Source organism: Catharus ustulatus, chromosome 23, assembly GCF_009819885.2.
Source record: "Catharus ustulatus isolate bCatUst1 chromosome 23, bCatUst1.pri.v2, whole genome shotgun sequence".
Classification (NCBI taxonomy): domain Eukaryota; kingdom Metazoa; phylum Chordata; class Aves; order Passeriformes; family Turdidae; genus Catharus; species Catharus ustulatus.
The window spans coordinates 2,124,560-2,151,709 of record NC_046243.1 but is presented as its reverse complement, the minus strand read 5'-3'; the positions used below and the strand labels follow the sequence as shown (position 1 = coordinate 2,151,709).

The following is a 27,150-nucleotide window of genomic DNA, read 5'->3' as shown; positions in this document are numbered from 1 at the left end:
CGATGTGTTCTTTTTTTCTTTTATCTCAAGGGAATTTGTTGTGGGTGAGTGCTTCAGCAAAGCCTGGGAGATTGAATTCTTTTGGTAACATGAAATAGCTGAAGCAGTTCTGCTCCTCTGTATCCTGATGTCCCATCAGTGAGTGCAGGGGAGCTGAGGGTTCCTGATGTCAGAGCGGGGCTGGTGTGGGATTGTTGTTCAGGAGATCAGTCAGGGCAGCAGCTGACCTGAGAGAATTGGTCAGAAAAGATCAGGGAAAAGCTGATATTGCAGGACAAACTCCAGCTTGTCTGTCTGACATCTGCCACACGTGGTAAAAGAACTGAAATCTGTGCTGAGGTTGTGATAATACAGAAGGAAAAGCTGTAAGGCCAGGTGTCCCTCACCTGTGGGCTGTGGAAAGACTTTGCCTGTCTTAGGGCAGCTGTCACATTCAGGCTGACTTACAACTTGGCCTAAAATGTGAGGGTGACCTGAGGGGGGATCAGACCTCACAGCACAGGTTTTAACCCATGTGAGAGGCTCAGGGCCAACATAGGAATTGCCTGGAGCAGGAGGGTGTTTGCTGGAGCAAACAGGAGCAAAGTGAGTGCATTTGCAAGAGCTGGGAGCAGGGGTGGCCCGGGATGCACAGCTCTCACACGACGGCTCTTGGGTAATCCTGTACCCCCCACTGCAGAGGGAAACAGGCCAGGAATTTTGGTCTTTGTCCTGTCAGGTTGTCCCAGGATGGGGCTGGGAGCTGAGCTCAGTCCTCTGCTCACTCACCTTGCCAGTGCTGGGTTGTGCCCAGGTCCCCTCCTTCCCCAGCTCTCTGAGGAATGGGGAATGTGTGCATTCCAAAATCCCAGTTTTTGCAGCTTGGGGGGCAAAAATTCCAAATCTGAAGCCCATGGGTGTGAGGCAGTGCTGCCCACAGAGCAGAGCCCTCAAACAAGAGAATCCAGAGTCTTGTGAAGCTGTTTCCTTGGTGGCTGCCCATAAAGTCACCCCACGCTCCTGGAGCTGCTGAAGGGAGCGTGACTGCTGTGAAGTCCAGAGATCTAACAGGAGGAAGATAAAGCCTTGATGTTATTGAGTCCTTCGGGGAACATGAAAGAAAGGAGGCACCATGAATTACCGAGGGTGAGGCTCTGGGAACATCTGAGCACCTCCAAAATCAGTTAGTGCATTCATTATAATGTGAAAATAGCCGGAGGGGGCTGGGAAGGAAGGAGATCACAACGGGAGGGAAAACACAAAAGGGTTCCTAATCCCTATAACTCCTTCACTACCTCACAGGCACCTCTGCAAAAAGCAAAAATAACTTCTTTTATTGAGAATGCCATGGCTGGAGCCTGGCAGGCCGGGCTGGGTGTGCGATTTTCCACTGTGCTAAAGAAGAGCTGGCGTCACATCAGTGAAGGGCTTTTTTTCCCAAGAAAGAATAAAACACTGCAGTGCCACATTTCCTGCTTCTTTGCTGCTTTTTTCATGCCAATACCTGTCCAGTTATGTTCCTGTAATCATTCTCCTCAGCCCTTCAGCAGCCCAGGGCAGGTGTGGCCAGCACTGTCCCTCCCCTCTGTACTGGTGTGGTCAAATCTGTATTTGCAGGGTCCTCACCCCCAGTGCTTGGCCCATCTGCACTTTTGATAGAGGTGATGCTGGTCCTGCTGAGTTCCCATTGGCATTGCTGTCTTCAGCTGCAAATCTGTAGGAAAAAGCCTCTAGCACAAACACTGATAAGGATTGATCATACTCTTCCTACTGATAAGGATTTATCCTACTCTCCCCATTGATAAAGACTCATCACACTCTTCCCATTGATAAGGATTGATCCTTCTCTTCCTATCAGCAATTGCAAATATTGTGCCCTGGTTGTGGGTGTCTGATAGAGTTTCAGTCCCTCTCCTCTGATTTAGAATGTTTAAGCATTAAAACACACCTCAGTGTAGAGAGAGTGGAAATTGTGGTACAGGATTTTTTAGCTTCTATGCATTTTTTAGAAGACACAGGCAGTTTCTGTGGGATTTGGGCAAGGTGATAGAGCAAGGCAGGTATTGCTGGGAAACATTACTCATCTACCCTTTAAACCAACTGAAACCCCACCACTGTAGGGACTTTCCAGTCTCTGTAAGGAGATTCAGCCCAGGCTGGTACATAAGCAGAAATTGCTGGAGTTTATTCTCTTTTGAGCTGTAAGCTTTCTGCCAAATCCTGTATCAGTACACAAATCCTGCCAGGTCTGTGCTTGTCCTGTGATAAAGGTCCAGACAGGAGAGTTTCCATCTGCCTTTGGCTTGGCCCATATGAAGATTTTGGATGCTCAGAGCTCTTAAGTCAGCAGCTTTCCTTGGCTTTAGGCTCCTTAAAAAAGCAAATAAATAGATTTGTAGATTTTTGCAGTGATACTTGTGGGTGACTTGGCGGACGGCAGAGGATTCAGTTGTGTTATTTCATGAGGGAGCAGCGGGTGGAGCTGGAACAGACGCTGGGAATGCCAAAACACATCCCTGAGCAGGGACCTGGATCAGGGAATGGAACAAGGTCCCGTGTGAGCCGCGGTGCTGCTGGTGGGATGTGACAAAAGATGTGAAATCAAGGAGAGGAAAATGATGATTCTGGAATTTGGCTCTGGCTGTCAGGGGTGTCGAAAGGCGCCGGCAACGCCTCCTGGCCGGGCTATAAAGATCCCCGAAGGAGGGGAGCGAGCACTCGCTGCTGCTGCTGCTGCGCTGCCTCTCCTCGCACCTCCAGCCTCCAGCATGAGCACCACTGTCCGGCAATTCTCCTCCTCCACCTCCCTCAAGGGCTTCGGCAGCCTGGGGGGAGGCTCCAGCCGGCTCTCCTCCGTGCGGCTCGGCCCAGGAGGTTACCGGGCCCCCAGCGTGCACGGGGGCTCCGGCAGCTTCTCCGTCTCCTCCCGCACGGTCTCGGGGCTCGGCAGCGCCTTCGGGGGCGGCTTCTGCAGCAGCGCAGGAGGGGCCCTCGGAGGGGGCTTTGGAGGGGGATTTGGAGGGGGATTTGGAGGATTTGGAGGAGGAGATGGCATCCTGCCGGCCGGGGAGAAGGAGACCATGCAGAACCTCAACGACCGCCTGGCCACCTACCTGGACAAGGTGCGAGCCCTGGAGGAGGCCAACACCGACCTGGAGGTGAAGATCAGGGAGTGGTACAAGAAGCAGGCGCCAGGTCCTGACCGTGACTACAGCCCCTACTACAGGACCATCGAGGAGCTCAGGAACAAGGTAGGATGCTGGGATTAATGTGGGATGGATGGTGTGTGTCAGAGTGGAAGCAGGAACAATGACTGTTACCTCTGTAATTAGTCAGCACTAATTATGTCGTAAAAAGTGTCCCAGTGGCATGTGTGGAAGTGCCCGGCTGGAAATTAGAGATGTCTCAATGTCAGGTTTTGGTTACATCCTCCTGAGTGGGACAAGTGGCAGCTTCCACTGGCAGGAACAGAGCTAGGAGGATGTAACACAAAAATGAAGAAAACAGACAAGTCTGCACTGATCATGTGCGTTCTTGGGAGTTTAAAATTAAGGTGCGGGGAAATTTGCAGCTGTGGGCGAACTGTGAAGCTCTGATGTCATGTTTGGAAACATTCAGGCTAAGAATTTGCCAACTTGTTTCAGCTCCTCCTGTTGTGGAGATTCAGATGATAAAGAGAAAAAGATGGAACTGACCAATAATGACTTTTTTGCTTCTTTTGGCAATTGCTGCCCCAGGGCTGGAATTGGCACAAAGCCCCCTGCCCAAGCTGGTGGGGATCCCTCTCCATTTGATTTGAGTCCCAGAACACAATTTTGAGGAATTGTTTGAGTTTACATTGTTCTCTGTTACTTCCCATGTATGAATTGCCTCCCAGCAATTCCAGAAGCTGTGGACAGCTGGAGCTGCAGGAGTGCTGGCAAAGGATGCAGGGAGCTCATTTTCCCCTCCTCTCCTCCACAGAATTCTGAACTCTGACTTGAATCTCCTCCCAGTGTGGGTTATTTGCTCCTGCTTTGGTAATATGAAAATCAGAATCTGTAGGCACCTGCTCGCTGCCTTTTGCTCCATTTCTGCTGCCAACAAATTAAATACATCCCAGAACAAGGTGTGCCAAGAACAGACAGCCCACTGGTCCCTCTGACCCTTCCACAAACAGCACCTGCCCTCAAGGATAGGAACAAAGGCCACCATCACATCTCACCCATCTTATGTGGCCTCACTCTGCCTTTTGAAACACACACTGATGGATTTTTTGATAGGGAGGTCATGGAGCAACCAGCCCTTCCCACAGTCAGTCTCAGCTGCATCTCACTTGTCCTGATTCCAAACATACTTGTGCTAAGGAAATGTCAAAATTCCCCAAAAGTGCTGTTCCTGCCTCAACACTCAGCCAGGAGGAATTCCTGACACTCTTTATCTTTCACTGCCCAGGTGTTGGTGGCCACAGTTGACAATTCCAACCTCCTGCTGCAGATTGACAATGCCAGGCTGACCGCAGATGACTTCAGGACCAAGTAAGACACATTTTCTGGAAAACATGGAGCAAAGTGTGCAGGAAAGTTTGATGAAATGAGGAGAAAATCCCATTCAAACCACAGAAAGGCATTGTGGAAGCAAAGCCTTCAAAACAAGGGTGCAATTTCCAAAGCAGATGGTTATCTCAGTCTTACAGGCACCATGAGATTGTGTTGTTTCCACCCAAAACCACTATTTTATTCCTGTTGCTTGTTTATCTCTGGCACTGCCTCTCCTGTGCAGAGACTTTGCCCTGTGCCTTGCTGTGCCCTCTGTGTGCAGCTCCTGAGAGCACCAAGGCCTGGAGGTGTCAGGAGCAGGGTGAATTATGGACTCAGGTGGACACTTTTCCATCAGTTTTCCCCCCACTTTCCTCAACATTCCCCCTAGGAAAGTTCTCAGTGGGGCCATGTGGTATTGCCACAATTCCAGCAGCAGTGTGGAGGCAGCAAACAGCCAAGCCAGGTGCTGTGTGCCCAGCTGGCAGGAGCTCGTGCAGCTTTGCTGAGTGTTTGTGTCCCCAGGTTTGAGTCGGAGCAGGCTCTGCGCCTGAGCGTCGAGGCCGACATCAACGGCCTGCGCCGCGTCCTGGACGAGCTGACCCTGTCCAGAGCTGACCTGGAGATGCAGATCGAGAACCTGAAGGAGGAGCTGGCTTATCTGAAGAAGAACCACGAGGAGGTGAGCACTGAGTTGGGCTCTAAGAAGGCCGCCCTGGGCTCTGAGATTTGAGTTCTGATCCAGCCTTTAAGGCTGTGCTGAGTTCTGAACTGCTGGGTGAGAACTGGAGGTGAGAAGTGCTGGTGAGGCAGCAGAGGGGATGCACTCAGGACAGCAGCACATCCTCCCTGGAGCCCGTGGAACTCCCACTGACCACTTGCCACATCAGTAATATCCACTGTGGCTGTTAGAGGTTTATTAACAACCCTCACAGTTGTCGTATCAGTAATATCCACTGTGGCTATTGGAGGTTTATTAACAACCCTCACAGTTCTGGCTGGGAAGTTCTGTTCCCTGAGAAATGAACCAGATACAGGCTCTGCTTTATTCTCTGCAGAATTAAGTCCCCTGGAGATTTCTCAAGAATTTAAATGATTTTATTTCTGCTCATGGAGCAAATACCGCAATTTTCTCCCTTTTGATCAGCCCCCCAAACGCTCGCTTCCCTGAAGAACTCAGTCTCAAGAGTAACATTTTATCTGCTGGTTCTTGGATTGCATGAAGATGTGTTTCCTTTTTCCACCAGGAAATGACGGCCCTGCGCGGGCAGGTGGGTGGGGAGATCAGCGTGGAGATGGACGCTGCTCCCGGCATCGACCTCACCAAGATCCTGGCGGAGATGCGGGAGCAGTACGAGAGCCTGGCCGAGAAGAACCGCAGGGACGCCGAGCAGTGGTTCTTCAGCAAGGTGAGGAGCTGGCAGCGAGCAGCAGGGCTGGGGCCGGGGCTGTGGCCGCTGCCAGGCTCTGAGGGCACGGCTTTGCCTCGCTGCAGACGGAAGAGCTGAACCGGGAGGTGGCCATCAACACGGAGCAGCTGCAGAGCGGCAAGACGGAGATCACGGAGCTGCGGCGCACGATCCAGAGCCTGGAGATCGACCTGCAGTCCCAGCTCAGCACGGTACGAGGGCTGGGCTGCTGGCAGGGCGGGGGTGCGGGGCTGTGCCCACCCTGCTGAGCCCATCCCCGTGCCCATCCCACAGAAAGCAGCGCTGGAGGGCACCCTGGCCGACACCGAGGCGCGCTACGGCACCCAGCTGGCCCAGCTGCAGATGCTGATCAGCAGCGTGGAGGAGCAGCTGGCCGAGCTGCGCTGTGACATGGAGCGCCAGAACCACGAGTACAGGGCCCTGCTGGACGTCAAGTGCCGCCTGGAGCAGGAGATCGCCACGTACCGCCGGCTGCTGGAGGGCGAGGACGCCCAGTGCGTGAGGGGTCACGGGAAAGGAAACAGAAAATGAACCACCTGCATCCCCAGAGGGTTCCCTCAGCCCATTCCCCAACCCATTGCATGAAAGGGTCTCCCTTTTCAGTCCCACCAGTCCACAGTTGCTCAGTGGTTGTAACAGCCCTGCAGCATCCCTGGGTTCCACCTCCCGTTCTTCCATGTCTGTGTGGTCCTGGCCAGGAGCAGGTGCAGCTTCTTGCAGCTGGGGTGGGCGCTGCACTGTCTGAATCCCTGTGTCACACACCCATCCTTACCACCTCCTTCCTTCAGTTGGGATGCTGCAGTTTCCAGAAGCATTTTAATCATGTATTGGTACAACAAGTAAAGGCAGGGTTTAAATAATGGTATTTTTTCTTGGAGATTACTCACTTTTTTCCTGTTTCTCACCACCTTTTCCTTGTTTTCCTCCCACAGCATGTCTTCCCACTACATCTCACAGCCTGTGAAAGAAGGTAAGAACAGGTCTTGGCTGAAGCTCTGATCATACACAGCTCTCAAACCCTCACCCACCTTCTTAGCACAGACTCCTTTTGTCTTCTATTACAGTAACTCTTCTATTATATTACCAAAATTTGAACTGATATATCAAATTTTATGAACTAATTATATAACAAACATTATGATATACCAAAACACGTGTCAGAAATGATCTGAACAGACTGAATCTGGTGGTGTATTAGGTTTCTGACATGATGATTGCAGTAACAAATCTCTAAGACAAAGATCTTTAAGACATTTCCTCCTTGCTGCCCTGGAAATGAAGGTTCATTCTCTCTCCGTTGCAGGACCAGTCACCACCCGCCAGATCCGCACCATCTTCGAGGAGGTGCAGGACGGGAAGGTGATTTCCTCCCGGGAGCAGATCACCCAGGCTGCCCACTGAGGCACTGCCTTTCCTGCTGCAAACCTCGCCCAGCACAGCAAAGCAGATCCCAGCTGTCGTGTTCTTGCCATGTGGATCATCAAAAGCACCTTCTCCCACTCTCACCCCCCTCCTTGCCCTCTCTCACCCTCCTCTCAGCTCTGTGCCACACACTGAAATCAAATAAAGCTTCTCTTTGTCCTGCAAACCAAGGTCTGGTCTCGATGCTCTTGGGCTGTCCCATCCCTGCAGCTGTGGGACAAAGCTCCTCCCTGGAAGGAGCAGCATCCTCCATCCTTGGTACCCCGATGGTGGGGCCTGACATCCACACCTCTGTAACTCCTGAGACCTGGGGGCTTCAGGGGAGAGGGGGGAGTCCAGAAAGGAGCTGATCCCACGGGTGGTGGGAGGTGAAGACTCCGAGAATCCCTGCAGTTCTCACATTGGACATTCAGCAGTGCTGAAGCTTGAACCCGGTGAGGCCAAGAAAGTGAACAAAGCCCAAGTGATGCAGACAGGACCCTGCAAATGCCACACCCCAGCTCTGCTCCAGCAGCTGCTCCCCATTCTGGATCCCAAGATTTGGGGTGAAATGGTCTGAAGCTGCAGGCAGGACAGGGATCCACAGGTTGCTGTCCCTCCAGACAGGCAAACTCAGCTCAGTTTGATTCCTGCTTCCAAAGACACCACTGAAGGGTGAGGAGAACAGTGATGGGAAGAGGAGGGGATGGGCTGTGCAAGCAGAAGGATTAAAATTCTTCTGGGAGCTCTCGCAGCACTCCCCGGCTGCCGGTGGCTGCTCCTGACACAGCAGTTCCCACTGCTGTCAGCTGGCCCGGCGTTCCTGGAAAGCCAGTTCAGACACATTCTTGGCTGCATTCTGACACATTTACTACTTCATAAATCCAACTTCTAACTCAATGAAATGAATCAGAGCAACACGATTTATTGAGAGTGAGAGCAGAGCCGGCCACACAGCTTTACGACCCTTCTCCAGAAACCTGCCTGGAATTTAGGAGGAGATAAGAGAGAATTCTTTATTTTCCCCCAAACACTGGAATGATGCCTGCAGTGCATCATCTGCCTTGCAGCCAGGTTGGGAGGATTCCACAGTTTGGAGGCCCCCCATGCCCCTGCCCTGCAGCTCTGCCCAGTGCTGTGGGGTTTGTCCCCATTGCCCAGTGCTGTGGGCTCTGTTTTCCCCCTGCCCATCTCCATGGCTCTGTCCCCCTGCCCATCTCCATGGCTCTGTCCCCACTGTCCCCTCGGAGCAGACCCCCGTGACCCTCGTGGGGCATTGGCTGCCCTGAGCACCCCCAGCGCCCAGACACGGTTCTGGTTTGAAGTTTAATGATCAGTGAGCTCATCTGTAGGGTCGGGAGATGGATGATCCCCGGGTCAGCAGCAGCACAATTCCCAACCCGAGGCATTTCCAGCCCCAGCTCCTGCAGACTCTGCTCCCTCCACTCCCGCAGCCTTGAGGAGGGAGCTCCGAGCAACCCAGGGATTCTTCCTGGGGGAATTCATGTCCCAGGGCTGGATAAAGACAGGGTTGAACCACTCAAGATCAGATATCTTAGAAGGGTCGGGACAGACACAGCTTGCACGGCCACACCCCATTCCAGGTCACCTCTTAGGGTGGTGCAGGGACCACCAACACCTCCTGCAGCTCCTCCCAGGCCCCTGCCATGCCTTGTCCTTGCAATATCTACTGCTGGGATGCTGAGGTGCCTTGCTGGAATTCACCCTTGCTTTATATTTTCCTCCTGTAAGTCTGGGCACACCTGTGTTCCTATAGAAACAACAAATAACACTTTGCTAATGAAATCCCTGGCTTTAATTACTCCTGCAACTGCACAGTGTGAGGGAGGTGTGGAAAACAGATGTGAATTTTCTCCTGCCTTGAGCATAAATAATTATCCCTGACCTTAGGAAACCCCACTGAGGAGGGAGCTGCAGGGGTGGCTCACGCTGACAGGCAGCAGCAGCTCGAGGCAGGTCTCAGAAAGCGGGAATTTAGTCCAGAAAGATGGTTTGACTTCTCAGGCCACACTGAATTCCTCTGACAGAAAAGACCACTTTAGAAACAGACATTAATGTGTGGTTTTCAGCTCATTTTAGGGAATTTTCTATGATAATTTGATTCCAAGGCAAACTTTATAAACACATAAAAAGAGGGAAGTGGTTTTATCCAGGTAGAATCTGCATTTGGTGATGTGTAATTTTGGAGGCAGAACTTCCCCTCCATTTTCCCCCAAAGTAAGACTGAATTGTATGTTCAAACACAATGGTGCTACCATGAAGCTGCTGTTACACTGTAGAACCGGAATTCTGATTTTGAAATATATTAAAAATGGGCTCACAGTGTGCACGTGCTCCGAAACAGAGGCAGGATCTGGTTTAATACTCAGCCTTTTACTTCAAAGGGTGTGATAGAAACAACATGCAGTCCCTGTGGTCGTGTTCAATGGGAGGTCATGGAAATAACATCCTTGAGTGGTTAATTCAGTTTTAAGTCTTAATTAATGCTCATGATTTTAATTGCTGCCCTGTGGCATTACCCAAGTATCACAGATATTCTGAGCAATGTGTGTTTTTATGACATAGCAGTTCAGTGGCAAACAAAAGATGAAAGAAAAGGCAATTCCCCATACGGGAAGAGCCGTGAATCACCTGTGACACATTTGGTGATGCGACAGTGTGACACCTGTGCCACTCTGAGCGGCTTTGCTGGGGCAAGGCTCAGCGTTTGGATTTTCACAGGGGCTCTGTATCAGGTTTTTTTTCCCCTTTCCCCACATCAGCGCTGCAATCAGAGAGGACAAACCACAGCATTGCCCGGGCGAAGGTGAGGACGTGAAGATGGGGACGAAGCACATTCCTGGGAGTGACACGTCCCGGCCGCCCCCGCCTGCTGCGCCTTTTCCATCTGCACCTGGGCAGGACCAGCAGCGAGTGGGTGTCCCCTGGCCCCGTGCCCGGCGCTCACACGACCTGAACACGCTGACTCCGAGAGACACAGAGGCCAGAGCCGGCACAGACTCCGATCCTCCAGCTCTCCAAGTTGCACAGACTTGTCTCCATGCACCAGTGGCAAATGGGAAGATAGGGAATCACCTCTCCATAGCAGCCAACTCCTGATATTCCAAAATCATCCCACTCCTGTACTGTCTCCAGCTTTCTGCAGATGGAGGGGAGGGAGTTGTGCCCTTTGAGCTCCTCAGCTATGCACCTTTGTTCTTCTTTCCATTCCCTTTCTCCCCTCCTTTGGCAGCTGATCTAAGGAAGAACTTGGCTGTTGGGAAGGGGCTGTTGGGGCCTGTCTGTGGAGACAGCCCAGCAATCCATGAGCACACATGAGCAATCCCTTCCCCTCCACACCCTGCACCACCAGCCAGGGACACTGGGATTGGTGGGTTCTGCTGTGCTGGGGGTCAGCAGGACAGGTGACAGCAGGGCCTGACCACGTCACTGTGCTCCTTTCTGCAGCCTGTTTGCTTGCCAGAGACAGCTGCTGTGTCTCTTGATCTCCCTTTATGTGGGAGCCATAAACTCCAAACTCCCAGTGAAGCTGTCCTGCCTGGTCACAACTGACAGAATTGTCCATCACAGAAAATATCACTGGCATCACCTGCTGAGCTGTGCTCCTGCCACCTTTGTGCTCCTCTTCACAGGGCTTACACACCAGGAGATTTTTCCTTATGTCCTTCATCTACTTTATGCTATCCCACATTTTTCCTGGAGATCTCGTAAGTTCTATGATCCTTTTGGGATGGTTTGCTAGTGCTCATTCACAAAGAACACAAACCTATCACCCATCCACAGTCCCCCACTCTTGGGTGGTCTCTGAAGAATCCAGGGAGCCCTGGAGCACAAATTCTCTTTTCATTGCTTTTTCACTGCTGATCATCCCTCTCCCTGCGGATAAAAGAGCGGACTTGTATTTCCAGGATTGGGAGCCAAGTTCCTTCCAGCACCATTGAACTCACGGGGCTTTGGAGGTGCATTCAGGGCCTCACAACACGGCTGCTGTCCCTGCAGGTGAGTGTGTGCAGCCCTAGCAGGGACAGAAAACTGCATTTGGGACAAAAAGTGACAGTAAAAGAGATGCTGAGCTGCTCCCTCAAATGCTGCCTGCACCGCTCTGTTTCAAAGCACACAGTGCAGAGGGAATTAAATCATAGCCCTGAGCAAGGAGCCTCCTCCTTTTAATCACACCTGACAATTTACTTGGAAACGGAAGAAGCATAAAGACGCCCTTTGTAAGAGAAAAAGTTCTACTGGAATACGACAAAAAGCATGAATAGAACAAAGGCAAAAAATGACGATTCTGGAAGTTGGCTCAGATATGATGAGTGATGAAAATCGTCGGGAATGCAAAGAAAAAAAAAAAAAAAAAGGGTGGCAACGCCTCCTGGCCGGGCTATAAAGATCCCCGAGGGAGGGGAGCGAGCACTCGCTGCTGCTGCGCTGTTTCTCCTCGCACCTCCAGCCTCCAGCATGAGCACCACTGTCCGGCAATTCTCCTCCTCCACCTCCCTCAAGGGCTTCGGCAGCCTGGGGGGAGGCTCCAGCCGGCTCTCCTCCGTGCGGCTCGGCCCAGGAGGTTACCGGGCCCCCAGCGTGCACGGGGGCTCCGGCAGCTTCTCCGTCTCCTCCCGCACGGTCTCGGGGCTCGGCAGCGCCTTCGGGGGCGGCTTCTGCAGCAGCGCAGGAGGGGCCCTCGGAGGGGGCTTTGGAGGGGGATTTGTAGGAGGATTTGGAGGAGGATTTGGAGGATTTGGAGGAGGAGATGGCATCCTGCCGGCCGGGGAGAAGGAGACCATGCAGAACCTCAACGACCGCCTGGCCACCTACCTGGACAAGGTGCGAGCCCTGGAGGAGGCCAACACCGACCTGGAGGTGAAGATCAGGGAGTGGTACAAGAAGCAGGCGCCAGGTCCTGACCGTGACTACAGCCCCTACTACAGGACCATCGAGGAGCTCAGGAACAAGGTAGGATGCTGGGATTAACGCAGTGACATCTTCATCAGAGTCACTTGTAAAGAGATGCTCTTGTTCTTAACAGCTGGAGGGAAGAGGCTTATCAAACAGCAGGTAATTAGTCTGAAATGACAACCTGAGCTTTGGAATAACAGTCACTGTGAACAGCAGGCACCAGATTGGGGTTTCTGTTCACTATTCCAATGTAGGGAGAAAGATGGGGCAGGAAAGGAGTCAGATAGTGATTCAGGTTACTTGATGCTACTTGCTGCCACACTGTCACCTCCTGCCTTCCTTACTGCTCCTGCCCCATGGCTGCTCCCTGTTAGGCTCCTGATGGAGCTCTCAGCAGGCAGGGACTTGTTATCTCCTGGCCCTGTTCACTGTTGAGTGATATGCAGATGGAGAGGAATAGTTGTTCTCACAAATATCCTACAAACAGATTTTTTTTCTATACCCTTTGAGGAGGCTAAAGGTAGAGGTTAAAATAGAAAGAAACTAAGAAACTCCTATGGGATGGTTTTCTTTGGGAGTTGCAGACACAGACACGAGTCCAATCCAGGGTTGGAACACATTGGGCTGTGGTAGGTGCTGAAATCTGGTGTGTGCCCTGCTCTAAAATACAGCAGATGAAATACTGGCCAAGGTAATTACTTTGTTCTTAGCAGCTTCCTGGATGATTCCTTCGGCCAAAATCTGCCGGAATCTGCCCATCCCTCCCTGCCCTGCCATTGCTTGCCCACCCAGCCCTTATCACTCATCCCAAGTGAGGGAATGAGGTGTGGGCTGGGGTGTTGAGCAATGACATACCTGGTCTGTGAGAGTAAATTCCTGGGAAATGGGGCAGGGTCAGCCCCTGGGGGAAAATCACATTCCTAAAATTTCTTGGGCTTCACCCTAGGGGAAAGGGCTTGCCTTGATGCAGGAACGTTGTCTGCAGATTCCAGCATGTTGGTGCGCTCTGATGGAGCACAGGAACATCTGGAGGCAGGAGCTGTCTCTGGATTTGAGTGATGAAGTGCTGAGTCTCACAGAAAACCACTCCTGATCCAGGGGAAGGCAGATCCTTCCCTCCCTCTCTCCCCTGAGCTGGGAAATGACCACATCAATATTCCTGGATTATCCCTTGGATAGCCCGTGAAGCAGAACCAGAGCTCTTCATTAGCTCGTGGCTACAGAAATTCCTGCTCACTAAATGGCTAATAATTTTCATAACTCATTGCAAATACTTGCACCTCAGGTGTAATTATGAAAGCCAAATGAGGCAGGCACAAGGCACTCCTTCCTTCCTCAACCCTTTTTTCCTTCTTAGCTGGGCTGCTCCCATTCCCAAAGCCTGGAGTGCTGCCAGGTCTCAGTATGCTGTGAGCACCTGGAGGTGTCACCTGGGCAGGGCCACGTGCCCATGGCAATGTTCCCAGCAGAGTCTGTGCTGATGCTCCCTCTTTGCAGAGCCCACATGGAAGTCCAGCCCCATGGGCAGGAGGCCCAGTGCTGCTCCAGTCCTTCCCTGGATGGGATCACTCAGAGTGGTTGAAAATACTTTTAAACTCTTTTACTTATCCCCCATCAGATTCTTTCTGCAACTGTTGAAAATGCCAACATCGTCCTGCAGATCGACAATGCCAGGCTGGCAGCAGACGACTTCCGAACCAAGTGAGTCCAGTGCCTCTGAGGGATTTGTGAACAAAGGGGGAAAGCTTGGCTGTTCAAAGTGCTTTTTTTTCTGCACCTGGGGTTGCTCCACTGGAGTGGGACATTTTGGAATAGTTTATTTTTTTATTATATTTATTTTATAATTTTATTATATTTATTTTGGAATAGTTTATCTCTTTCTGGGAACAGCACTGATATTTCTGCACTGTGAGAGCTGTGCACACACAAGGAATTAAAGATTCTTGGCAAAAATACACTGAGCTGGGGAAGGTAAAGACAAGAAAAATGCTGTATCAGGAGGGTGTATGGAACTGTGTGTGTGTCCCCAGGTTTGAGTCGGAGCAGGCTCTGCGCCTGAGCGTCGAGGCCGACATCAACGGCCTGCGCCGCGTCCTGGACGAGCTGACCCTGTCCAGAGCTGACCTGGAGATGCAGATCGAGAACCTGAAGGAGGAGCTGGCTTATCTGAAGAAGAACCACGAGGAGGTGAGCACAGAGTTGGGACCTACAAACATTCCTTGTGCACCAGGGCAACAGTCAGGCCAAACACACAGGAGTCTCTGCAGTGAGGGCTGTCAGGAGATGCTTGAGCAGGAAGGGGGAGAGAAATAATCCCTGCAGGCAGGACCCACAGGAGGTCTGTGAGGCTCCTGTGCTGGGTGCAAATAAGAAATTTCTCACCATGGGAAGATGCAATGTCACTCTAATGTGTTGTGTCTCTTTTTTCCATCAGGAAATGACGGCCCTGCGCGGGCAGGTGGGTGGGGAGATCAGCGTGGAGATGGACGCTGCTCCCGGCATCGACCTCACCAAGATCCTGGCGGAGATGCGGGAGCAGTACGAGAGCCTGGCCGAGAAGAACCGCAGGGACGCCGAGCAGTGGTTCTTCAGCAAGGTGAGGAGCTGGCAGCGAGCAGCAGGGCTGGGGCCGGGGCTGTGGCCGCTGCCAGGCTCTGAGGGCACGGCTTTGCCTCGCTGCAGACGGAAGAGCTGAACCGGGAGGTGGCCATCAACACGGAGCAGCTGCAGAGCGGCAAGACGGAGATCACGGAGCTGCGGCGCACGATCCAGAGCCTGGAGATCGACCTGCAGTCCCAGCTCAGCACGGTACGAGGGCTGGGCTGCTGGCAGGGCGGGGGTGCAGGGCTGTGCCCACCCTGCCCACCCTGCTGAGCCCATCCCCGTGCCCATCCCACAGAAAGCAGCGCTGGAGGGCACCCTGGCCGACACCGAGGCGCGCTACGGCACCCAGCTGGCCCAGCTGCAGATGCTGATCAGCAGCGTGGAGGAGCAGCTGGCCGAGCTGCGCTGTGACATGGAGCGCCAGAACCACGAGTACAGGGCCCTGCTGGACGTCAAGTGCCGCCTGGAGCAGGAGATCGCCACGTACCGCCGGCTGCTGGAGGGCGAGGACGCCCAGTGCGTGAGGGGCTTCGCACGGAGGGCGGTGGGAGCACACGGGTCATAGATACAAAATGTCTCAGCCCAGTCACAGCTTTCAGGGCTGGTTTCTCTGTTCATACCAGCTGTGGATGCCCAGTGCTCTGTGGGATGCTGCACTGGGTGCCTTTCCTTGCTGGAAAGGGCTGTGGTTCCTCTTCTCTCAGGAGAGGTGAAGTGGAGCAACACTTTTATCTCCATGAGCCTTCTCTGTTTTTTCCTGCCTGAACACAGAGCCTGTGTAGCAGCAACAATCAGTGTTTGTCCCTAACATCTCTTTGGTTTTGTGCTTCTTTTGCAGCATCTCCTCCCAGTACTCCTCCGCCATGTCCTCACACTCCGGCAGAGATGGTAAGAGCCCACCTTCCCCTCTGCCCGCTTCTTTCCCCTTCCCAGTCAAAGCAGAGTCCTTTAAAGCAGCATTTCCCACTCCCTTGTGGAATTTCCACCAGCTCTTGAAGAATGTGCAATACCAGACAATGTTTTAAGAAATTTCTTTCCTTCCTGCCGTGAGTAATTGTCCCCCTTTCCTTGGCAGTGATGACATCCTCCCGCCAGGTGCGCACCATCGTGGAGGAGGTGCAGGATGGGAAGGTGGTTTCCTCGCGGGAGCAGGTGGCACTCACCACCCGCTAGGACAGCAGGAAAGCAGCAAACTGAGCCAACAAGTGCCTGAAGCCATGTGTGGTGGGGTTGTGTCCCAGAACGCTCCTTCACCTGCTCCTCCTGCCCTCATTCCGTGCAGGTGTCTCTGGACACTTTTAATAAAGCTTTTTCTCCTCGCTCGTGCAACTGCAGACTTGTCTGACATGTGATCCCTCAAAGCCTCCGGGGTCTGTGTTCGTGCCAGGGAAAGTCCTCAGAAACCACAAGAAGCCAGGGAGAGGAGGGGAATGGAGGGTTCCACCTGGAGGGACAGGGGTTCTGCCTGGGACACACATAATTAGAGACAGCTTTTTCTGATGAACTCAGGGCTGAGTGAACTGGCTAAGACATAAACTGTGGTTTGAGGTCAAAGTGCCACGCGACCGATAATTAAACCCAACAAACTGAAGCTCAGTTGTCTAACTCTTGGAATCATAAAAAGTCACTTTCTCCTGTAAGCTGAACTTAGGTGGCTTCAACACAACTCCTGGTTGGCAAAGCTCATCTCTACACGCCTGCTGTCTCTTTTGACTGTCTTTAAACCACACTGTCAGGCACAAAAACTTTTTTCAGGGCTATTTATGCTGCCCCAGGGCTGCTCTTAAGAGGAACTAAAGTAACCATTGCTTAATCTGCACAGGGATGAGTAGCAATAATTTTTATCACTGTCGTGTGTAACAGATCACTGCTAAAACCCTTCCTTGAAACACCCAAGATAGAAACGACGCCTGAGGCTGAGCTGCTGCTCAGGATTAGTGACTCAGCTGGGCAGCAGCAGTTCTGGCTGTGCCTGTGCCCACTTGCCTGCTGGAGAGCAGGGCCAGAGAGGAGAGGAAATTGTTTTAGAGCCAAAAGCATGATGGAATCACTTTGATCCAACTTTATGCTTTCTAGTCTGCGGTAATTGGGAGCCCTGTGTATCAGTTTGTGTCCATCCCATACATCAAGGATGCAGACCTGGGGTTCAGACCAAAGGGAGAGGGAACTGTTTGTATTAAATCAGCTTCCCTTACAACAATGGACAAGAGGCTCCTGCAGCTGGGGCTCAGCTCGCCCATCCTTTAGGTGGACAGGGGTCCATTCATTCTCCCTCAGTCTCCCCATGGCATTACAGTCCCACTGAGCACTCCCTGGCCCCAGCAGGTTTGGAAAGAGCTGATGATGTCACACTGGGCATGACAGGACAGGCAAAGGAGAGGAAAGGAGATCGAAGAAGTGGGGAACCTGCCAGGTGTTTTCAGAGAAGGAAGTGTGGGATGATATCTCTCTGTATCATCACTCAGCAATTACAGAAAAGGGCAGGAAACAAGACACAGCAGAGTGCAGAGTTCATGGACTGTATTCTGCTTGTCCCTTTGCTGGAATGACAGACCTTCCTTGGAGAAAGTCTTCCAGGCCTAGCAAAACAGAGTTATCTCAAAAATGAAAACCAGATCAAGGAAAAATGCACCTGAGCCTCAAGCTGTCTCAGACTCTCTGGCAGCAGGCAAAGCTGCAGGCTGGAAATCCTGAGCAAACTGCTCATATACTTTTTTTTTTTTTTCCATCAGAAGAGAGTTGTTATAATTTACTTGTAAATGACCTTTTAAGTCTTGAACTGTCTGCAGAATGCCCCAAGTATATGAATACAGAAAAGATGTCTGCTAACCACAAATGCAACTGATTAAATATAAGTGATATAAGTATATTACTAATATATAGTAATATACACTAATTTCATGATTATAAGCCGCACGTCCGGGTGTCGGCAACTGTCTTGGGTTCCAATACAGGGTGTGATAAAAGGTTTCTGTTCTATCACCATCTGTTGAGGGTGGGGCAGTGATCCTTATCTCTGTGGGAGATATTCTGCTAATGGACCATGCATTGAAACCAGGCAGGGCATTGTTCTTTATCTCATGGGATATCTCCTGTTCATGGCCATGTTTATAAACCAGGCAGGGCAGTGTTCTTTATCTTTTCACAACCCATCCTTCCTCCAGCCAGGCATTTTCTGCTCATGGCCATTGAGTCCCACTGTGGGACTGATAAAATTACTGCATCCCACTGGGAGTTGCTCCAGCCAGGGGGAAGAGCCCAACATTTCTTACCAAAATAAAAACAGAGGTTTTGGGACACTAAGGGAACCCCTTTCTCCACTGGACTCCAGAGGAAAACCGGATTTCTCCACATCACCACTGGAGCTGCGGAGGGAAACTGCACCTTGTACAGGAGCACTGCTCCAACTGAGCCACATCTGTCACTGCAGGAGGATGCAGCCACCATGGGATGGGACTGCTGCCAACACCCTGCCTGACTGATGGGTGTCAGGTTGTACTCTGACTGTGTCAGGGTTTGGGGTTTGTTCTTTGTAGTGCTGTATTTCTATTTTAATTTCCCTAGTACAGAACTGTTATTCCTATTCCCATATCTTTGCCTGAAATCCCCTTGATTTCAAAATTATAATAATTTGGAGGGAGGAGGTTTGCATTCTCCATTTCAAAGAGAAGCTCCTACCTTTCTCAGCAGACACCTGTCCTCCAAACTAAAACAGCAACTTTTCATTCTTTGTCCATATATCAGCCACACCTGATTATAAGCCGCACTTTCGGGTTCGGACCAAAATTTTAGTCAAAATGGTGCGGCTTATAGTCGTGAAATTACTAAAAGGAGATGTCAGTCCAAGCTCTGCTGGCAGCACAGAGAGATGTGGCCCCTTCTGCAGCCAAAAGGGCACAGGGGAGAGACTGATCCAGCAGAACACTCAGCCATGTCTGGCATCTGTCACTCCATGCTGAGATATTTACATCTGTGAGCAGGGACAGCCTGGGATGAAATCCTGAGGAGAGCTGGGAGAGCTGATGGAAGAGCCTGGTTTGTAATCAGTGGATTCAGTTCCCCTGGGAGGATCTTATCAGGGGACATTCATCAACATATATTTGCATCAGTGAAAAAGGCTTTAATTCTGCATACAGCTCAGTGTAACCCTGTTATCACAGGCCAGAGCAAAGTCCAAGCTCAGCACAAGTGATCTCTGTGTGACATTACAGTGCTCTGAAGAAGGAAAATACCACAGAACTATAAGGTGATATATTGCTTGTTATTTACTCTTTGCTACACACATTTGTGTCAGTGAAACACGGACAAATTGTCTCTCCAAGAGGTGGACAAATATTGGTTTTGGAGAGCATTTTTCAGACTTGCTGCAAGCAGCAAGCACAAGAAGAAAAGCCTTGTCAGGATTCAGCTGGAAATTACAGTGAATGATGGTGAAACTTTATAGACAACAAAACAAAAAATGGAAACAATCTATGTCCTTGAAAAGTATTTCATGATGGAGACACAGAGAAATCTATGGGATATGCCTGTGTCAAGAGTAATATAAAATAACAAGAACACTGGCAATGAATAATGCTGAATTAAATGTCTTCTTTCCAATCTCTAAAGCCCCATGTGCTCCTCAGACAGTTGTTTTTACAATGCCCTCGAGGAGGAAGATAGTTGTTGTTGTTTCCATCCCACAAAGCATGAAATTGAGACTTGGAGGAGCTGAACGATTTGCCTGGAGTGACTTGCAAAGCTGGGATCAGACCCTGGAGCAGCTGGTGTCACCAGCAAGATGGAGATCAGCATCAGTGCAGCCAATAACAGGCTGACAGAAAGTGGCATGACAGGTACATCACCAGCCAGATAAGCAAATACTTTGTAAATATTTTGTAAATTGAGAACAGCAGGATTTTCCATAGGTGGAACATGGAAATTCAGCTGACAGTGAGCAGAGAGGAGCTCGGGCTGCCTCTGCCTCTCCCTGGCCGGGCTGGGTCCTGGCAGGCTGCTGGCAGTGCCTGCTCCAGCTCCTCTCCTCCTCTCCTGGCCCTCCTGTGCCTGGGCACCAGCAGGGACTTTGGGGTTTCAGACTCTGTGTCTGAGTCACTGAGTCCCCAAGGAAGTCTCCTGGATGTGAAAACACCTGGTGGTTCAGGGAGTATTTGTAGTAACGTGAAATGCTGGATCTCCTTCTTGGGGGCACATTAAACTTCATCTGCATTAGCCTAAGGAATAATCTTAAGCTTTAAAAATATCCTGATACACCCAAAGGATTTATCTCCAGTGAAATCTGATCTTCCTCATTTCCACTGCCCTGTTGAGTCTGATAATTCTGCTGTGGAGCACTCTTGGGAATAACTCCAGCACGTCCATCCTCTGGCACCACCCCACTCTCCCTCACACAGCCCAGGATGCCGACAGAAACCTGAAATAGAATCCCTTCCTTTCTATTTTTTACAAAGCTCATTACTTGGGAGCAACACCTTCGCCTGGGGGAGGCTCTTCTGCTCATTTACTCGACGCAGTAATTTTTCCTGGTCAGACCTGCGCTGCTGTTCCTGAAATGCCCGCAGGAGATCCTCGTGTGCTGTCATTGCTCTGCTCCCCTGTCATTGCTCTGCTCCCCTGTCATTGCTCTGGTCCCTTGTTATTCCTCTGCTCCTCTGTCATTGCTCTGCTCCTCTGTCATTGCTCTGCTCCTCTTCCTCCCTGCAGCGTTGCCTGCGAGGGGCTCCCAAGCCAGCCCAGGACAGCTCATCAGAGCATCGCCCCCGGCTGCCTGCAAGGATGTGGGGAGCAAATTTCCGTCTCTAGACTCCAGCCAGGAAGTCAATCAAAGCTAATTCAGGAAAGAACCTTCCATTAGGCATGGAGATTCCATCATTGGCAGAGCTCCTCATCACAAAGTGAAAATGGCTTTAATGAAATGAGGGCTGTGATTGCTGGCACAGCTTGAGGTTTGTTCTCATGTAAAAGCAAGAGCTGGTTAAAAAAAAAAAACAACCAAACTTTGAATTTTGGAAAGGAAAAAAGCTGCCATGAAGAACACACAATTCCAGGAAAATAATGACTGAAATTACTGCTCTCCTTTACAAAAGCTGTAGAAATTCTAATCACCTTTGGTAAGGTCTGAAGAGTGAAAGAAGGAAAAAAGGTAAGAAAGAAGGAAAGAAGGTTAGAAAAGGAAAGAAGGAAAGGAAGGAAGAAGGGAGGGAAGAAAGCAAGAAGGGAGGGAAGGAAGAAAGAAAGAAAAAGAAAAAGAAAAAAAAGAAAAAGAAAAAGAAAAAGAAAAAGAAAAAGAAAAAGAAAAAGAAAAAGAAAAAGAAAAAAAGAAAAAGAAAAAGAAAAAAAGAAAAAGAAAAAGAAAAAAAGAAAAAGAAAGAAAGGTGGACATCACTTAGTTTGCAGTAATTAAAAAAACCTCTCTACTCATGGTTGGTGTTCTCCTCATTGAAAAAATCACAAAATCACACAATCACAGGATGGTTTGGGTTGGGAGGGACCTTAAATCTCATTCTACCCCCCTGCCATGGGCAGGGACACCTCCCTCCAGACCAGGCTGCTCCAAGCCCCATCCAACCTGGCCTTGAAAAATGAAGGACAATAAATCTTGATTGGATTAAATGAAATTAAATGTTTGCTCAGCAGTAATTTTTATAATTCTTTGGTAGAAAAAAAGACCAGTTGTGCCCAGGCTGCAGGTGGGCTCCAGGCAGCCCTGCCTGACCCCTGGCTCCAAGCAGGACCTGGCCACCACTGTGGCACCAGAGCACCCTGGCTTGGCTTCCTGATGACAGCTCTGACCAAGGATGGGCACCCACAGAACCACCCCACAGTTCAGCACTGCTGGATTTGCAGTGTCAAGATAAAATTGAGCTTAATGAACTTGCCCATATGGCAGCAGCAATGTTTGTGAGCCAGGCTGCACCTGACACATTCTTTATGCCACGTGTCCAGGTGACCTGGATGCCAAACCCAAAGCTGAACCACACGTGGGTGAAAGCCAGCCAATATTAGCATTGCTATATTAATGTTGTTAATAAAATGAAAGATTCAGATGACAAAACATTTTAATTATTTCCCTTCTTCCTCAATTCAGCATTCCAGAATTATAACATTAGTTTAATAAACTTTTAAAAAGATATTTTCTACTGTTCTTTCTAAAGAACACCTAACACTTAGATTATATTGGAGAGTTTTCATGGTGCTGGTTGGAACTCAGATCTCTGTAGGGTCAGGCATCTCCTGAAATTCTCCACATTGCTGTTTCAGAAATCTTATGAAACATCCTGTGTGGCAGTGAATATTCAATGAACTGCATATTTGGTGTCCAGGAAATATCCTTTCATATTCTGGATAAGTATTTGACTATTTTGTCTACCCTTGAAAGCAGCAAAAGAACCCAGACCTCTGCCAAGGGGATGTTTTGACAGATGTAGGATAAAGAGAAGGGATAAACCAGCCCTGGTGCATTCCAGTGCAATATTCCTCTGTGCCCTCCTGGAGCATTTGAGGTCTAAAGAGCCAGACCAGGGGCTCACTCCACCCATGGCCATGTGGAATGGAACAGACTCTGGCTGCATGGCCCAGGGTGGTCTCCTGGCCCTGAGCCCAGGCTCTGAGGCCAGCTGAGTGAGGGGACACCCTTGCTTCTGGTCACAAAGGGGTCGAACAGGCTCTGTCAGATAGGATGCCTTTCCCACAGCTTTCACTTTCCGGGTAGACTCGCCCACGCCAGGGATGGATAATTGCTGTGGTGTTTCATTCCCCGGGCACTCTTGGGTATCGTCGGGTTTTTGTGTCACTGTTGTTGAGCTGTCATCACAAGTCAGACCTGATGATTCAGGAAGTAACATTTTTGATGTAGTTTTGAAACACGCTTCTGTTAACCAAAGCATCTTTCTGTTGTGGGATTTCTGGAGACAAACGCCTTTGGGGAATTATTTCCGGCTGAAAAAAAAAGAAAACACCTCCTAGCCAGGTCACAAGGAGGAAGAATAAACAGCCCTTCTCCAGCAGCACGATCCACAGGGACTGGTATAAATAGAGGACCAGGGGACAGAGGGATCACAGTTGGATCCTGCAGCGACCTGAGCACTCGCCTTGGGCTCTGTTGGCTGCGCACCCACACCATGAGCTGCACTGTCAGGCAGGTTGTCACCACCTGCACCCAGGGCAGGGGCAGCACGGGCAGCAATGCAGCTGGCACTGGCAGGAGGGTCTCCTCTGCCTCCTCAGGGAGACACGCTGCCTACGACCTGGGTGCTGTGGTTGGGAGCTTCTCCGGTGGCAGCGTCAGCGAGGGATTGCTCGGGAAGCAGCTGAGCGCCGGCAGCGCGGCCGGTGGGAGCTTCGGAGCCACCCAGAGGGCTTGTTCTGCCCTGGGATTCAGCACTGGAGGCATCTGCACTCGAGGCCCTGGTGGCTTCCCCAGGGCTGGAGCTGGCTGTGGGGATGGGATCCTGTTTGCTAACAACGAGAAGGCGACGATGCAGAACCTCAACGACCGCTTGGCCTCGTACCTGGACAAGGTGCGGCTGCTGGAGGGGGACAACGCCGACCTGGAGTGCAAGATCAGGGAGTGGTACGCCAAGGTGGGGCCCATCTGTGAGCCACGGGACTACAGCTGCTACCACAAGGAAATCGAAGACCTTCAGAACCAGGTAAAGCCTTGTTTGTCAAGAAAATTCTAACATTTCTTTGGGCTTTGCTTTCACATGTGCGCAGAGCCCGTCAAAGGGCAGAGGCAACGGCTCTGGAGGGGCAGCTGAAGTAATGGTTTATATGAAATGATGGTCTGTGGGAGGGGGATTCTGCATTTATTGAGCACTGATGCTTCAGCAAGGCTGGGTCCACCCAGCTGGCACATGGGTTTCCCTGCTGTTATGCCATATAATTGATTAATAACCCCAATATATGGAATAATTATAAAATACCCCAGGTAGGTGTTTCCTCCAGGGTCTTCTGGAGGCAAAGGAAGCTGCTAGCCCACACATTCTTCTTACAATTTCTTTTCCAGATCCTATGTGCAGCCATGGAGACTAACAAAATCCTTCTGAACATCGATAACAACAGGATGACTGCTGATGACTTCAGAGTGAAGTGAGTGCAATCCCCTGCTGGCCCAGGGAAGGGCAGGAGCAGGGTGGTGATGGGGAGATCCCAACCCTCTGCCTGTTACACTGCATAGTAAAACCCATCTCTGCTACCACTGGCAGTGTCTGAAGCAGAATTTGATCCTAAATTTTTTCCCCCAACCTCAGCTGAAGGCCTTTCCCTGCTTTGCTGACACGCTGACTTTGTTTAGGTACGAGACCGAGTGCGGTCTCCGGCAGAACGTGGATGCCGACATTTGCAACCTCCGGCCCGTGCTGGACCAGCTGGCCAGCTGCAAAACCGACCTGCAGCTGCAGTGTGAGGCTCTGACAGAGGAGATGTGCTGCCTAAAGACCAACCACGAGGAGGTCAGCTCTGCCAGGGAATTAAAAAAAAGGAAAATCCCCCCAAGTGTGGATGGTATTATTGACACGGTCATGTATTTTCTGCAGGAAATGAGCTGTCTGAGGAAACAGGCAACTGGAGATGTGAGTGTGGAGGTCAATGCCTGCCCTGGCCCAGACCTGAGGAAGATCCTGGAGGATCTGAGGTGCCAGTACGAGACGCTGATGGAGCGCAACCGCAAAGAGACGGAGCAGTGGTACGCCTGCAAGGTACCACAGCCCCAAAGAGCTGCACCCCAAGGGGGAAAGGGAAAAATCAGGGATTAGGAAGAGTCCTAATAACAGCAAGATGTGCTCAGATCTAACTGTACTGCCTGATTTCTGTGTTCCATCCTTGGCAGAGGGGTTAGAACAGAATAAACTGGGTGTCAGCCTTGCACTGTGGGGCGTGGGGAGGTCCTGGACACCACGAGCTGCAGTGGGGATGTGAGGAAAGGGCTGCTCTTTTCTGACCTTGCAGGTGGAGGAGGTGAATCTGGAGGTGGTCACAAGCAGCCAGGAGATCGAGTCAAGCAACAAGCAGGTCACTGAGCTGAGACGTCAGCTGCAGGCCCTGGAAATCAACGTCCAAGCGCAGCTCACTATGGTAGGTGATGCCACAAGGATTCACAGCTGCAGCTCTCACAGCCAGGGTTGTATTTGTGTCAAACCCAGGTACCTGTGTGTCTGTTCTGTCCTCAGAAAGAAAACCTGGAATCCTCTTTGACGGAGACCGAGTGTCGCTATAACAAATACCTGGCTGAGCTGCAGAACCAGATCTCCTGTGTGGAGCAGCGGCTGGCGGAGATCCGAGCGGAAATGGAGTGCCAGAACCAGGAGTACAAGACCCTCCTGGACGTCAAGTGTCGCTTGGAGCAGGAGATCCAGACCTACCACTGCCTGCTGGAGGGCGGCCAACACGACATCATGTATGCAAACAGAGCTGGGCACCCGAAAATCTCTGTGCTTTGCCTTAGAGGGATATGAAAATTTGTGATCCTGGTAGGAAAAGCAACACTGTGGTGAGGAACCAGTGCTGACCTGTTATGAGACAGGGCGATTAGAAAACCATGAGGCACCTGAGGATTTGCCTCTGATAAAAGTCCAGGGACATTTGATACCAAAGACCATTCTCAGGCCAGGGAATGGGCTGGGAGAGCCCCCAGAGTGGTCACAGCCCCTGGCACACTTGAACAACTCTTTAAGGACAATTTCACCAGGAGCTGGGCAAACAGTCATGTAACTGAGTTTTTATTGGCTTGGCAGAATGAGACAGGATTAGGGACCAGCAGCTAAATTAACTGAAACAATGAATTATCTAAACATTTTCAGTTTCACACAACAAATTTAATTAAACTTTTGGAAAATTTAATTTGTATGCAAAGCAGTTGGCTCTGCCCTGCCTTCCATTGACTGAGGTTTTGAAACAGCCAGGCTGTTAATTCCAGACACGGCTGCACACAAACAAAACTGCCCTGAGCACCCACCTACTCCCTTTGTTTTGTTGGGAGAGGAGGCTTGGTGTCCTGGAATGGTGGTGTCCTAACATGGGCTACCCTGGACTCTCCAGTCCTAAATTATTTATACAAAAATCAATTTTTGTTCCAAAATGCCAATTGTAAGGGCATTGTTAGTGCTTGCCCGGGATGTCAGATGGAAAAGCATCACTTGCCAGGTGACAGGAGGTGGATGGTGGTGCAGCTGACCCTCGGGGCTGGGACTGAAGAGAAGGAGCTAAATTCAGTGAGGAGGGCAGGGGGAGAGCTCCAGGGTGGCAATGCTGGGTGTCCACAGCTGCCTTTTTTTGCAGAGGGTCGGCGGGAAGAGGAGTCGGTGCCACATCAGCCGGGAGAAGCGCGGGGCTGAAGGGCAGCCTGTGCCAGCCCTGCCTGCCCTGAGCCCCCGGGGCTGCCAGGTGAGGGGGTCCGGGGCACTGGGACCATGAGATGCTGCTCAACAAGAGGTCTCCAGGCTTTTCTGGGTGATGAAAAGGGGCTGGAGGGGCTTTTCCCTGGAGAGAGGCTGGGCTGGAGTCAGGCACTCAGGATCTCAGCTGTGCCTGTTGGTGGCAGGGCACTGGGATGAACTGGGCTGCAGCTATGGAATATTTATTTATAAACTTCTGTGCAGAAATTGTGTTTGACACTGGGAGGTGCCCAGCAGTAAATGAGTGTTTAAGCAAGACTTTCGTGGGAATGAGGAACTGGAGAGTCAGTCAGCCACAAGGTTTTTCAATAAGGATAAAATTTAGCAAAGCTGGTGGGAAGAGGGAAAGAAAAAGGTCAGTACTAAAGCAAAGGGGTGTGAGAGAAAGGCACAGGATGCAGCCCCCCCGAAAAAATGATTCTTCCCACTCTCCAGGTCACTGCAGACCAGAGTCCCTGCCAACCCCACTGCACATCCCCTGAGGAGCTCTTTGAAGAAAAAGTCTTCTGGAAAAACAAGGCAAAAACAACCTGGGAGTTCTCAGCTGTGCTCCAGCAGCAGTCAGAGGGACTCTGCAGGACAGCATCTCCTGGTCACCCTGCTCTGATCCCACCACTGCCCCTCACTCAGGCTCCCCTGGGTTGTGGCTGTTCTCTAACAGCGACCAAGGCTTGTCTGCAATAAAACTTTGCTCCTGTTGACACAGCCTTGAACCTGAGAAATAATTTCTACAAGTAAATCAGTGTACAAGTATTTAATAAAATATATTATGAATCCACCTTCAGTCTCCATCCACACAGCAATCACTACAGGGAAAAAGGAAAACAAGCCATGTTTCCATCAGTGCTCCAGCTGAACTCAGAGGCTCGGGATGGGGATGGAGGGTGGAGGAGAAGAACCAGATATTTG

General features: G+C 50.9%; 2 protein-coding genes across 4 annotated transcripts; both read left to right on the top strand.

The window, feature by feature from the left end:
- The first annotated feature begins 2,472 nt into the window (after nucleotides 1–2,472).
- On the top strand, nucleotides 2,473–16,182 carry LOC117006568 (keratin, type I cytoskeletal 14). 3 transcript variants are annotated; one of them, XM_033079093.2, is made up of 9 exons: nucleotides 2,474–3,031; nucleotides 11,983–12,301; nucleotides 13,863–13,945; nucleotides 14,275–14,431; nucleotides 14,679–14,840; nucleotides 14,927–15,052; nucleotides 15,144–15,364; nucleotides 15,687–15,736; nucleotides 15,924–16,182. In XM_033079093.2, exons 1-9 carry the CDS (start codon nucleotides 2,595–2,597, stop codon nucleotides 16,019–16,021), a joined length of 1,653 nt encoding a protein of 550 aa, XP_032934984.1. In that variant the 5' UTR covers nucleotides 2,474–2,594; the 3' UTR covers nucleotides 16,022–16,182. The 3 variants fall into 3 exon arrangements, with proteins under 3 accessions (XP_032934981.1, XP_032934984.1, XP_032934983.1); XM_033079090.2 differs by lacking the exons at nucleotides 11,983–12,301; nucleotides 13,863–13,945; nucleotides 14,275–14,431; ... (3 more) ...; nucleotides 15,687–15,736; nucleotides 15,924–16,182 and adding exons at nucleotides 4,414–4,496; nucleotides 5,022–5,178; nucleotides 5,744–5,905; ... (2 more) ...; nucleotides 6,859–6,896; nucleotides 7,230–7,514 and having other exon boundaries at nucleotides 2,473–3,230; XM_033079092.2 differs by lacking the exon at nucleotides 2,474–3,031 and having other exon boundaries at nucleotides 11,760–12,301.
- Nucleotides 16,183–22,968: 6,786 nt separating this feature from the next.
- Nucleotides 22,969–26,213, top strand: LOC117006572 (keratin, type I cytoskeletal 19-like). The gene is made up of 7 exons (XM_033079098.1): nucleotides 22,969–23,499; nucleotides 23,856–23,938; nucleotides 24,144–24,300; nucleotides 24,385–24,546; nucleotides 24,797–24,922; nucleotides 25,018–25,244; nucleotides 26,126–26,213. The coding sequence occupies exons 1-7, from the start codon at nucleotides 22,969–22,971 to the stop codon at nucleotides 26,211–26,213; spliced, it is 1,374 nt and encodes a 457-aa protein (XP_032934989.1).
- The last annotated feature ends 937 nt before the right edge of the window (nucleotides 26,214–27,150 follow it).

Coding starts and splice junctions, on each gene's coding strand:
- LOC117006568 (XM_033079093.2), top strand. CDS start 2,595: ATGATGATTCTGGAATTTGGCTCTGGCTGTCAGGGGTGTCGAAAGGCG. Junction 14,841..14,926: donor AGCAGTGGTTCTTCAGCAAG/GTGAGGAGCTGG, acceptor GCCTCGCTGCAG/ACGGAAGAGCTGAACCGGGA. Junction 15,053..15,143: donor TGCAGTCCCAGCTCAGCACG/GTACGAGGGCTG, acceptor CCCATCCCACAG/AAAGCAGCGCTGGAGGGCAC.
- LOC117006572 (XM_033079098.1), top strand. CDS start 22,969: ATGAGCTGCACTGTCAGGCAGGTTGTCACCACCTGCACCCAGGGCAGG. Junction 23,500..23,855: donor TCGAAGACCTTCAGAACCAG/GTAAAGCCTTGT, acceptor TTTCTTTTCCAG/ATCCTATGTGCAGCCATGGA. Junction 25,245..26,125: donor GGCGGCCAACACGACATCAT/GTATGCAAACAG, acceptor CTTTTTTTGCAG/AGGGTCGGCGGGAAGAGGAG.